General features: G+C 44.1%; 1 protein-coding gene across 2 annotated transcripts in view; it reads left to right on the top strand.

Annotated features, from left to right (window-relative positions):
• The window catches only part of CALN1 (calneuron 1), a 722396-nt gene that overhangs the window by 683854 nt on the left and 25895 nt on the right, over positions 1-12647 (top strand). For both annotated transcript variants that reach the window (XM_011992874.1, XM_011992873.1), the window contains exon 5: positions 6909-7065. In XM_011992874.1, the coding sequence (XP_011848264.1) occupies positions 6909-7065 (157 nt within the window). The remainder of the gene's footprint in view (positions 1-6908; positions 7066-12647) is intronic.

Raw genomic sequence — 12647 nt, 5'->3', positions numbered from 1 at the left:
AAAGACATTTCCCACTGAAAAACCTTCCAAGATTCTCCAGCCTAGGGGACAGAGCGAGACTCCGTCTAAAAAAAAAAAAAAAAAAAAAAAGAGAGAAAAAGGTGATGAAAACCATAACTAGAAGAGAGAAACCAATAAAAGTACAAAGGAGAAATGGGATGTAATAATGATGTAAAGAAATTTAAAATTACAGGACTAGGGTCCATAGTTGCATACTAATAGTAACGAAAAATTTCTGTCTGTAGCTTTCCAAAAAGCTACAACATTCCAAAATTGAAGAAAAACTGAAAAGTAAAACGGACTCACAATCATGGAAGAAAGGCTTGTTGACAATGGGGCCCACATTGTTTTACAGTGATTTTTTTCAAACTTTTGAAAGACAGGTGCTGACAATATAGGAGATACATGGAATGCTACTCAACTTATTTTGTTTAGATGTCCTAAATATTTACCCTAATACTAAAACATGACCCAGATCTCCAAAACTATAGTTGTTGGGTTTTTTTTTTTTTTTTCTTTTGAGACAGAGTCTCACTCTGTCGCCCAGGCTGGAATGCAATGGTGCAATCTCGGCTTACTGCAAGCTCTGCCTCCCAGGTTCAAGCAATTCTCCTGCCTCAGCCTCCTGAGTAGCTGGGATTACAGACGCGCATCACCACACCCAGCTAATTTTTGTATTTTTAATAGAGACGGATTTCCCCATGTTGGTCAGACTAGTCTTGAACTCCTGACCTCGTGATCTGCCCACCTCAGCCTCCCAAAGTGCTGGGATTACAGGCGTGAGCCACTACGCCTGGCCCAGAGCTATAGATTTTAGAATCTGTATCTTTCCTTATCTTCTCATTGCTCCTGGCCAATCTTTTGAACTGATTTCTGAACGACAGCAACCTCTCAACAGGTTAGAGGTTTTCCAGGCACCACACTCTTCAAGCATTACTCATTTTCTGAGCCTTGTTGACCTTGATGTTGCCACTCTTCATCTCTGATCATGGCAGGGAGTCTTGGTGTTCTCATCTGTAAATCATCCTCTTCATGCTTTCTGCCAGGCTTCTCCCCAAAGCCAAATGAACAATACCTTGCTTCCTTACCCAGTATAAAGAGACAGGTTCCCATGAGTTTTCCCTGAGTGTATGTCAAAATTCCTGACTAGGATCGTTAAACTCTAATGCAGAAAACAAATTCACTTTACATCTCTCCTTCAGTTGCTCTGAAGTGTATAAATGGCTTTGAACTTGAATCATTTAGATTTTACAGCAAGATTCAGTACCCCAATTTAATGTTAGAACAGGGGTACATAGTTAAAGCAAGGTACAAATTGTTTAACAAGCAAGTAAGGCAGGAGGATGGCTTGGGGCCAGGAGTTTGAGACCAACTTGGGCAACATAGCAAGACTCTCTCTATAAAGAAAAAATAAAATAAAATAAAATAAAAAATTAGCCAGGTCTGGTGTCACGCACCTGTAGTTCCAGCTAGAAGATTGCTTAAGCCCAGGAGTTTGAGGCTGCAGGAAGCTATGATCGTGCTATTGCACTCCAGCCTGGGTGACAAAGCAAGAAACAACAAAGTAAAAGGAAGGAAGGAAGGGAGGGAGGGGAGGAAAGGGGGAGGGGGAGAGAGAGGGAGGGAAAGAAAGAAGGAGGAAGGGAATGGAAGGAAGGAAGGAAGGAAGGAAGGAAGGAAGGAAAGGAGGGAGGGAGGGAGGGAGGGAAAAGTCTAAAACTTTCCTTCCTCATGGTCCAGAGTAACTGAAAACACTGATTTTTGTGTTCATCCCTGACTCAGTTACACTGCAGAAACCACAGAGTCTTAGCAGTTAGCAGCAAGCGTTTATTTCTCACTCAGATCCCGGGTCCTTTGTGGATTGGTTGAGGATCTGCTCAGGTTGAATTCCTAGGTCATTCCAGAACCTAGAATGAAGCAGCAGCCCCTCTTTGGTGTAAATGTTTTGTGAAAGAAGAGAAAGAGAAATGGCAGAAAACACAATGGCTTTGAAGCTTCTCCTTGGACTATCATACTTTTCTTCTATCACTTTCGCCCTCAGTTGATTGGCCAAAGCCTGACATCAACAGGCAAGGAGATATCATCCTCTCCTACAAGGGGAAACAAATACAGTAGGCCTTTAGGCAAAGCAGAGATGAGGGGCACTGACCCACGTGCAGTCAAAAATCCAAGTTTAATTTTTGAATCCCCAAAACCTTCATTGCTAATGGCCTACTGTTGACTGGAAGCCTTACCAATAATATAAAAAATTGATTAACTCAAGGCTGGGCGCGGTGGCTCTAGCCTGTAATCCCAGCACTTTGGGAGGCCAAGGCGGGCGGATCACGAGGTCAGGAGATAGAGACCATCCTGGCTAACTTGGTGAAACTCCATCTCTACTAAACATACAAAAAACTAGCCGGGTGTGGTGGCGGGCGCCTGTAGTCCCAGCCACTCTGGAGGCTGAGGCAGGAGAATGGCGGGAACCCGGGAGGCGGAGCTGGCAGTGAGCCGAGATTGCATCACTTCACTCCAACCTGGGCGACAGAGCGAGACTCCGTATCAAAAAAAAAGAAAAAAAAAGTTGATTAACACATATGTTGTATGTTACATGTATTATACACTGCATTCTTACAATAAAGTAAGCTAGGGAGAAGAAAAAAGCTATTATGAAAATCATAGAGAGGGCCGAGCGCGGTGGCTCCAGCCTGTAATCCCAGCACTTTGGGAGGCTGAGGCGGGCGGATCATGAGGTCAGGAGATCGAGGCCATCCTGGCTAACACGGTGAAACCCCGTCTCTACTAAAAAAGACAAAAAACTAGCTAGGCGAAGTGGCGGGCTCCTGTAGTCCCAGCTACTCGGGAGGCTGAGGCAGGAGAATGGCATAAACCCGGGAGGCGGAGCTTGCAGTGAGCTGAGATCTGGCCACTGCACTCCAGCCTGGGCGACAGAGCAAGACTCTACCGTCTCAAAAAAAAAAAAGAAAAGAAAATCATAAAGCGGAGGAAGTAAGTTAAATGGATCATCATAAAGGTCTTCATCCTCATGGTCTTCACCTTGAGTAGGTGGAGGAGGAGGAGGAGGAAGAGGAGGGGTTGGTCTTGCTGTCTCAGGAGTGGCAGATGCAGAAGGAAATCCACATACAAGTGGACCCACACAGTTCAAACTCACGTTTTTCAAGGCTCAATTATAGTTGGAAATAATAGACTGTGTTACAGTCCATACTCTTGCTCATCAATATTTTGCCTCTCTTCAGCTGCAAAATATACTCCTCCCCTCCCCAAGGGAGATACCCCCAAAGTCCCTTCCAGTTATAACACCAGACTCAAGCTCTAGAATCTCATGATGCTCATCAAATCTGGATGTGGCTCTCCTTGGTCTGGAAGCATAAAAACTAAAAAGACAAATTACCCCTCACCCTCACCCGGCACACACACACACACACGACATACAGTGGTGGACCGGGGTCAGGCCAACCACCAAAAACATTCCCATCTGAAAGCAAAACAGGGGATACCCATAGCGGTCAAAAGCTCAGAGCAATTCTGAAATCCTGGTGGACAAAAACCTTGGGGTGAGGAGTTTTCCTTCAATTAGATGCTTCTGCTTCCTAGAAGTGACCCTGGATGACATTGTTCTCCCAGATTCCCAGGGAGCTGTCCTTTTCCACTGTTCTTGTACTGATTCTATGAGGGCATTGGGCAGTACACCCTTCCTGGGACCCGTGTAGCTCATCCTCATAATCGCTTGGACCCATAGGTTGGGAAGCCCAAAGATCTTCTAAAGTTTGGAACAGTTATAGTGTCTTTTAATCCAAGAATGTTGGCTCTTGTCCAGTACAGCTCTCAAGGACTTAGTTATATTTTTATCTGGCTCCAATCAGTTTATGCTAATAAACACATCCACAATTATTTTTGAGACATACCTCTCTCTAAACTTAATAACAGGCTTCCTAGGAGAGTCACTTAACACATCCAGAGATTTTTTAAAGAGGCATTGATTTGTTTTAATAGGGCTGTATTATTACTTAAAGCATTTCTTTATTTTAGCTCTTACTAGTTGGAGATGAGAAACAATTGTTCCTGGTGCAGCGCCTGTAATCTCAGCACTTCGGGGGCTGAAGTCAGAGTATTGCTTGAGGCCAAGAGTCTGAGACCAGCCTGGCCAACATGGTGAAACCCCGTCTCCATTAAAAATACAAAAATTAGCCAGGTGTGGTGTCACACATCTATAATCCCAGTTTCTTGGGAGTCTGAGGCAGGCAACATAGCGAGACACTGTCTCTACTAAAAATACAAAAATTAGCTGGGTGTGGTGGTATGTGCCTGTAATCCCTGTAATTCCTGGGAGGCTGAGGCAGGAGGATCACTTGAACCTGGGAGGTGGAGGTTGCAGTGAGCCAAGATTGCACCACTGTACTCCAGCCTGGGTGACAGAGCAAGACTCCAGCTCAAATAATAATAATAATAATAATAAATTAAATAGCTGGACATGGTGGTGCATGTCTGTAGTCCTAACTACTCAGGAGGCTGAGGCAGGAGGATCACTTGAGCCCAGAAGTTTGAAGTTGCAGTGAGCTATGATCACACCACTGCAAATCAGCCTGGACCACAGAGCGACACCTTGTCTCTAAAAAAATAGAACTAGAAATAGAAAAGAAATAGAAATAGAAAAGGGGGCTTTGAGAAATGTGGGGATAGGAAGATAACAGATCATTACGAGAAAAAAAGAAACAATTGCTTCTTTCAATGCTGCAACACCAGGAATTTCTGGATTGTTCTTATTTTTGGTTTGCAAATCAACCAATTCTTTCCTGAGCTCATCTCTTTCTTGTAGTGCTCTGTTGGATGCAACTAATTTCAATTGTGAGTCACGGCATTCTGTTTCGCAAACTTTTTATCTAAAGCCACAGAACTCGGATTCAATATCTACCTGTCATCCAAGGTATCACAGGCAACAGTTTTACCAAATGTTTGGCTATTATATAACAGGGATCTCTGTCTTTCCAGCCTCCGGTCATGGTTTTCTTATTTTTCACTGCCTGGCTCTGGAACCAGTACATTGTATTTTAGAATTTTGGTTATGGTAGCCTCTTGGTTTTATGTGCCGATTTCTCTATTTTTGACATAGACCAACAATGGTCTAAGTTACACTGCGGTAGCAAACAAGCCCCACATCTCAACGGCTCATAACAACACAGGGTATTCCTGACATGAGCTGTCCATTGTGATTCAGCTGCAGGTGTTCCCCACTTTATCCTCATTCTGAGACCCAGCCCGAAGGAACAGCCCCTATCTGGGGCGTGCAATTCTCATAGCAGAGGAAAACAACAAATGTCAGAACCACACAATGATTCATAAAGCTGTGAATTAGATGTGGTAGATGTGACTTCTACTCACATTGCATTGGCCAGGAAAGTGACACTACCAGCCAGGCGCGGTGGCCCACGCCTGTAATCCCAGCACTTTGGGAGGCCGAGGCAGGTGGATCATCTGAGGTCAGGAGTTCGAGACCAGTTTGGCCAACATGGCAAAACCCCATCTCTACTAAAAATACAAAAATTAGCTGGGTGTGGTGGTGCACACCTGTAATCCCAGCTACTCGGGAGGCTGAGGAAGGAGAATTGCTTGAACCTGGAAAGTAGAGGTTGCAGTGAGCCGAGATCGTGCCACTGGACTCCAGCCTGCAAGATGGGAGCGAGACTCCGTCTCGGAAAAAAAAAAAAAAAGAAAGAAAGAAAATGACACTATCAAACCTAATATAAATGGAGTGGAAGAGTACAGTCCTTTCTCGGGGAGCGGCAGGATGTAATCAGGAATTCTGCACCTCTCCTTCAGCAGCTTTTCTTCATGAACATGACTTTGAACTTGTGTTTTTATCTTGTTAGAAAAAGATTCGTGGCCAGGCACAGTGGCTTACACCTGTAATCCCAGCACTTTCAGGAGGCCAAGACAGGAGGAGGACTTTAGGCTAGGAGTTTGAGACCAGCCTGGGAAACATAGCAAGACCTTGTCCCTACAAAAAAAATTATAAATATTAGACGGGCACAGTGGCTCATGCCTGTAATCCCAGCTACTTGGGAGGCTGAGGCAGGAGAACGGCTTCAGCCCAGGAGTTCAAGTCTGCAATAAGCTGTGATCACGCCACTGGACTCCAGCCTGGGTGACAGGGCAAGACTCTGCCTCTATATTTTTTTTTTTTTAAAAAGATACATAATTAGGCCAGGTGTAGTGGCTCAGGCCTGTAATCCTAGCACTTTGGGAGGCCAAGGCGGCCGGATCACTTGAGGTCAGGAGTTCAAAACCAGCATGGCCAACATGGTGAAACCTCGTCTCTACTAAAAATACAAAAAAATCGGCTGAGTGTGGTGGCGGGTGCCAGTAATTCCAGCTACTAAGGAGGCTGCGGCAGGAGAATTGCTTGAACCCAGGAGGCAGAAGTTACAGTGAGCCGAGATCTCGCTGCTGTACTCCTGCCTGGGCGACAGAGCAAGGTTCCATCTCAAAAAAAAACAAAAAGGTACATACTTAAACCAATATGGGAATGGGAATTGCCAGAGTATTGGTAAATTATAAAATGTTTAGAGACGTATGCATTATGTGAATAGTTTCACCATTCCAAAGTACACGAGATACGCAGGGTTGGCAGCAGATGGCTGGGTGAATAGGAAACCAGACTGGCGGGTGGCTTTTTTTTTCCTCCAAGAATCTAAAGTGAAGGGAATATGTTCCACTCTCCACCATCCCAATAAGTCCCTGCAAGTTCACTAGTATACTTGGTGCTGAACAGGATGGAAAACTGTTCACCTGATATCCTGAAACGCTGAGACAAGCTCCTGCAGAGCAGCTGTGGGTCTTGCCTGTCATGGCCCAAGCTGACTTCCCATCTCTGCATGCTCTGACCATCTCACTACTCTTTATCTCCACAGTTTGACATGCAAAGGATAACTCTGGAAGAGTTGAAGCACATTCTCTATCATGCCTTCCGAGACCACCTAACGATGAAGGACATTGAGAACATCATTATCAACGAGGAAGAGAGCCTGAATGAGACCTCGGGGAACTGCCAAACAGAGTTCGAAGGAGGTAGGTGCCCCTCCATCGTCCCCTCCCCAGTCCGGGACAGGCCAATGCACCACATTCTCTATATGAAAAATGTGTTTACACACAGGCTCCTGGGCTGATGTGGCCTTGTACCGAAGCCAAAAATTCAGGACTGAGGTTAAAGATCTTTTTTGCTAAGATGTGGTGGGCTTCATTTTCTCTGCCTTTTTCCTCCAAATTCTGCATTTTTTGGAGAATCTCCCCTGACCCTGTCCTTTCTCTCAAGGCTCTCTGAGGTCTGTGTGTGAGTGGATGTGTGGTTTTGTGCCGTTTGCCTTTTCTTGGTGGTGGCTGTATGGGGCAGTGCAAAGAGCCTATTTTGGCTGTCCGGCAAACTTGGGTAGAGTCCGTTGTGTGAGCTCAGGCAAAGGATGGACCTTCTCTGTGTTTCCCCATCTATAAACATCAGGGTGATTACACCTACTTCGCAGAATTCTTAGGAATGGATGACCTGTATGTTCCCAAATGCACTGGCCAAAAAAAAGAAAAAAACAGCAGGGACAGAGTCCTCTCATGAACTTAACCAAGTAGTTACAGAAGAAATAAGGTTCTCTGGAGGCCAAAAAAGAGACCCATGAAAGGTCATATATTTTTTTATTCATGAAAGCAAATTTAAAGAAAAAAAAAAAGCCTACTGAATCTCCTAATCGGTAGAGAATTCCTGAGAAGCTAAAGGATTTAATCCTTCTTTTCAATTTTGAAAATCAGAGTGGCTTTAATAGCCCTGATGTATAGAAAAAAAAATTTAATTACATTAAAACATATAGCAGGCTGTCAGCGACTTTTCTCTTCAATGCTGACATTTCTTAAGGAGGTCAAATTGTTTTTTCTTTTATTATTTTTTTTTAACATTTAAATAAGTCAGTATACATAGTTTGGAAGCTGTCACATAGACGCCAGAAGGATATATTTGGTTGCCTGGTCTTGTAGCTGTCTCCCTTAGAGCCAGTGAGGGCTATGGAGCGAGGCTAGTGTGCTTGGGGCTGAGCTGGTCCCAGGCACCAGAACTGTCCATGCAAACCCAGGCTCCCATCAGTCCTGTCTTGGCTGAACTGCTGCATCATGGAGCCAGCGTTAAATGCCATGACAGGAGGGAACAGGAGATGGCCTATACTCCAAGGTTGCAAGCAGTGGGAGAGAGGGAGTAGTGGAGACTGCTGCAAAGCAGAAAGTGATGATCTCTTCTGGAGTCACTCAAATTCAAACACTGCAAAAATGCCACGTGCATCAAACAAAACCCAGCTGTGGTCCTGAAGCTGCCTTGGTCTCCTTGCTATGACAATGGGGTGATAGCATCAACGACTGTATTTGGAGTGGGAGTCACACTGATCTTATAAGGGTAGGATGGGGTGGTCACAGCCAAGGCCATTTCCAGCAGGACATGCAGGGGTCTTGCAAGGGTTAGGAGGGATGAGGAGGGAAGAGATTGGGAACTGAAACGGGAAAGCAGCAGTCCTGGCCTTCCCAATCCATCTCGCTCCAGGCTGACAGACAATGTGAGCCCCACACAATGAAAGTATGTGGGACTCAAGCCCTCTACTGCTAGTGAGCACTCTTGAGATGGGTGGAAAAGGGTATTTTTGGGTATCATCTCATTTTCCAGAACAGCCTTTGTTGGTGGATCAGTGTTTTGTTCAGGGAAATGTCATAGATCTTAGTAATTTGGGAAAGGTCAGGCTATACTGGGAAATAATCTAAATTCTAAGTAAGGCCTTTTTATTTCTCAAAACCTTATACATTAATAAAATAAATGCCTGACAAAGGGGCTACCAAACAGAAGCCTTGCTGGGTTTCCTTTAATGATTTGTCAATAGCTTATTTATAATTAATGTAATATGATTACTATAGAATGAATGATCATTAATAGCAATTATAATATTTATCAATAATAATGCAATTATTAATAATTATGCTTATTAATAATGCTATTGATTGTTATAAAATAATTATTAATGTTTATTAATAATTATTACCATAATGGTTAATTAATAATGTTAAGCCACTTAGTGCAGTGCCTAGACTAATAATTATTACCATTATTAATTGCCATTAATAACTATTAGCCCAGGTACTGCACTAAGTGGCTTAACATTGTTAATTAACCATTATGGTAATAATTATTACCATAATATTTAATAAACATAATAATAATTATGGTAATAATCATGGTATTATCTAACCATGGGTAGGTACCTAACCATCACCTAACCAATAACTATGGTAATATTTTTGTTTTGTTTAGTTTTGTTTGTTTTTGAGACAGAGTCTTACCCTGTCACCCAGGCTGGAGTGCAGCGGCACGATCTTGGCTCACTGCAACCTCTGCTTCCTGGGTTCAAGCAATCTTCCTGCCTCAGCTTCCCGAGTAGATGAGACTACAGGCGCCCGCCACCATGCCCGGCTAATTTTTGTATTTTTAGTAGGGACAGATTTTCACTATGTTAGCCAGGATGGTCACAATCTCCTGACCTCGTGATCCACCCGCCTCGGCCTCCCAAAATACTGGGATTACAGGCATGAGCCACCACACTCAGACTGATTTTTGTATTTTTAGTAGAGACAGGGTTTCACCATGTTGGCCAGGCTGCTCTTGAACTCCTGACCTCAAGTGATTCCCCCTCCTCAGCCTCCCAAAGTGCTGGGATTACAGGTGTGAGCCTGTTAGTCCAGGTACTGCACTAAGTGCTTTAAAATTCGTTATCTTATTTCATTTTAAAAAGCTGTTATTTTGTAATTTGCACGTTGCATTCTTGTATGACCTCTGGGACCTTCATTACATAATCCCTTTTGCATATTTTTATCTCAGAGAAACTTCTTTAAAAAATACAAAAAAACTAGCTGGGCGAGGTGGCGGAAGCCTGTATTCCCAGCTACTTGGGAGGCTGAGGCAGGAGAATGGCGTAAACCCAGGAGGCGGAGCTTGCAGTGAGCTGAGATCTGGCCACTGCACTCCAGCCTGGGCAACAGAGCGAGACTCTGTCTCAAAAAAAAAAAAAAAAAACATTATGTCAGGGTTTTTTGTCCCCCAGACACAAGCTCATTGATTTATGTTTAGTTTTAAGAATCAAGCATGATCAAAGTCATGGGTGAATATATTTAATGCTCACAGGCCTTTCTACATGCAAGAAAGAGCCTTCTTGATTGCATTTTGGGCAGAGGTGTCTAGGAAGAGAATATTGAAGCCCTGAGTGCACCTGCTCAGCATCCTAGGACTAGAGGAGTTTGTCTGAGACCCTGTGACTCACCTGAGATCCTTCACTTCCATATTGCTCCCATATCCACAAACAGGGGCCTGTTGGCATTTTGAACCTTTCCCTTCTTCTATCAAGACCTGATTGCACAGTTGCATTTACTTTCACCTCCTAAATCTCCCTCTCCTCCACCCAGCCTTGAGCCCTTTGGGACCTCCCCATCTCTCCCAAACTGTCAACTCCTCCCTATCCTCTTTTGCCCTTAGCCTAACCTGCATGCCTTTTATCCAGCTACGTCAACCATGCCCTTGCTGACATCTTGTTACAGGACCACCAGGTTCTTATGCCCACTGTTCAGTAATAGACCAATACACTGAGACAGCAGGGTTTGCAGCAGAGAAACAGTTTAATGACAGTAGGGTAGCTAAGCAAGGAGACAGGAGGAACCCTCAAATCCATTCCTTGAGGAGTGCTGAGCTAGGGTTTTTAAGGGGATTGTGAAGGGCAAGAGACTGAAAAATTGGGGTTGTTGATTTGATGAAACCATCAGGATGTGAAAACTGCATTCTTTGGTAAGTCAGCTCCCCATGGGGTCCTTCAGACCAGCTGACATCAGTAGTCTCATTGATATGCAGAACCTAAAGAATATCTCAAAGGGAAAACTTAATGTTCTATACTGTTCAAGTTGTTATCAATAGGGCAATTAAGGGTAACTATAGTGGCTCACGTCTGTAATCCCAGGCCTTTGGGAGGCCAAGGCAGGTGGATAAACTGAGGTCAGGAGTTCGAGACCAGCCTGACCAATATGATGAAACCCCATCTCTACTAAAAATACAAAAATTAGCCGGGCGTGGTGGCATGTGCGTGGAATCCCAGCTACTCGGGAGGCTGAGACAGGAGAACTGCTTGAGCCCCAGAGGCGGAGGTTGCAGTGAGCCAACATCGTGCCATTGCACTCCAGCCTAGGCAACAAGAGTGAAAACTCTGTCTCAAAAAAGGGAGGAACTATAATCATGTGTGTGTAGTGTGCACACGCCTCGCTTACTTTTTCATTAATTTTAATTTTTTAAGTTCTGGGGTACATGTGCAGGATGTGCAGATTTGTTACATTTAAATGTGTGCCATGGTGGTTTGCAGCACCTATCAACCCATTACCTGGGCATTAAGCCAGCATGCATTAGTTATTTTTCCTGATGCTCTCCTCCCCATCCCCCACCCCCAACCTATGTTCTCATTGTTCAGTTCCCACTTATGAGTGAGAACATTCAGTGTTTGGTTTTCTGTTCCTGTGTTAGTTTGCTGAGGATGATGGGTTCCAGCTCCATCCATGTCCCTGCAAGGACATGATCTCGTTCCTTGTTATGGTTGCATAGTATTCCATGGTGTATATGTACCACATTTTCTTTATTCAATCTATCAGAAGATGGTGTGGCAATTCCTCAAAGATCTAGGACCAGAAATACCATTCAACCCAGAAATCCCGTTACTAGGTATATCCCGTTACTAGGTATATTTATATCCCAAAGGAATATAAATCATTACCTTATTAAGAACTATAATCTTATAATATGGTCGATGTGATTCTGGGGCAATAGGCAGCAAACGCCTATGAGGAAGCGAGTTGGAAAACAAGCTGGCCTCATGATCAACGCTGAGTGTGTGGCAAATTTGGTTTATTTTTGTTTCTCTCCTGCCCTTCTTCCTTGATTAATTTCCTAAGATTTATAGGGGCAGAACGGTTCAATCTCAGATCCCTGACTCAATCTGTCTGCTCCCTCCATCCCAAGTCTTGATCAATCTAGCACCTAACTGTGAAGGGCCAAGGTGGTTTCCTTTATTTCTTCCAAGTGACGAAATTCTTTTGTCATTAAACTGAATCCTCCTTGCAACCCCACACGACCAATGAGAGGGAAAGGAATGGGCTGGGCCTCTTCCCTCTGCCCCAGAGTGCACCCACTCAGGTCTTCTCTACTCTTGCTAACCCCTCATCCCTAGGAAGTTTTTTCCTGCTGCTCTCATTAGATCTAACAGGTAATCACACCAATTAGGAAGGTCTTTGCTATCAGAAGTTGGAACAGCACATCTGCCTCTTCACCAGAAACTAGGAGATGGGCAAAGAAACGGACATTTTGTGGCAGAGATGGAATTTAAAGAATCCCACATCAGAGGGCTGGGAGCTCAGCAGAGTTGGAGATGGGATTGAGATCTGGAGCGTGGAAAAGGTTTCAAAATGCTGCTGCGGGCAGCACAAGGGACAAGGACTCGATGCGAAATTAATAGGAGGACTTGAAAATGCCATCAGCATCCTTTTATTTTTTATTTTATTTATTTTATTTTTGATACGGAGTTTCGCTCTTGTTGCCCAGTGCAATG

Source organism: Mandrillus leucophaeus, unplaced genomic scaffold (genome assembly GCF_000951045.1).
Source record: "Mandrillus leucophaeus isolate KB7577 unplaced genomic scaffold, Mleu.le_1.0 Scaffold42, whole genome shotgun sequence".
Taxonomy (NCBI): domain Eukaryota; kingdom Metazoa; phylum Chordata; class Mammalia; order Primates; family Cercopithecidae; genus Mandrillus; species Mandrillus leucophaeus.
The sequence above is the reverse complement of the archived record's forward strand: the minus strand, read 5'-3'. Positions and strand labels throughout refer to the sequence as shown.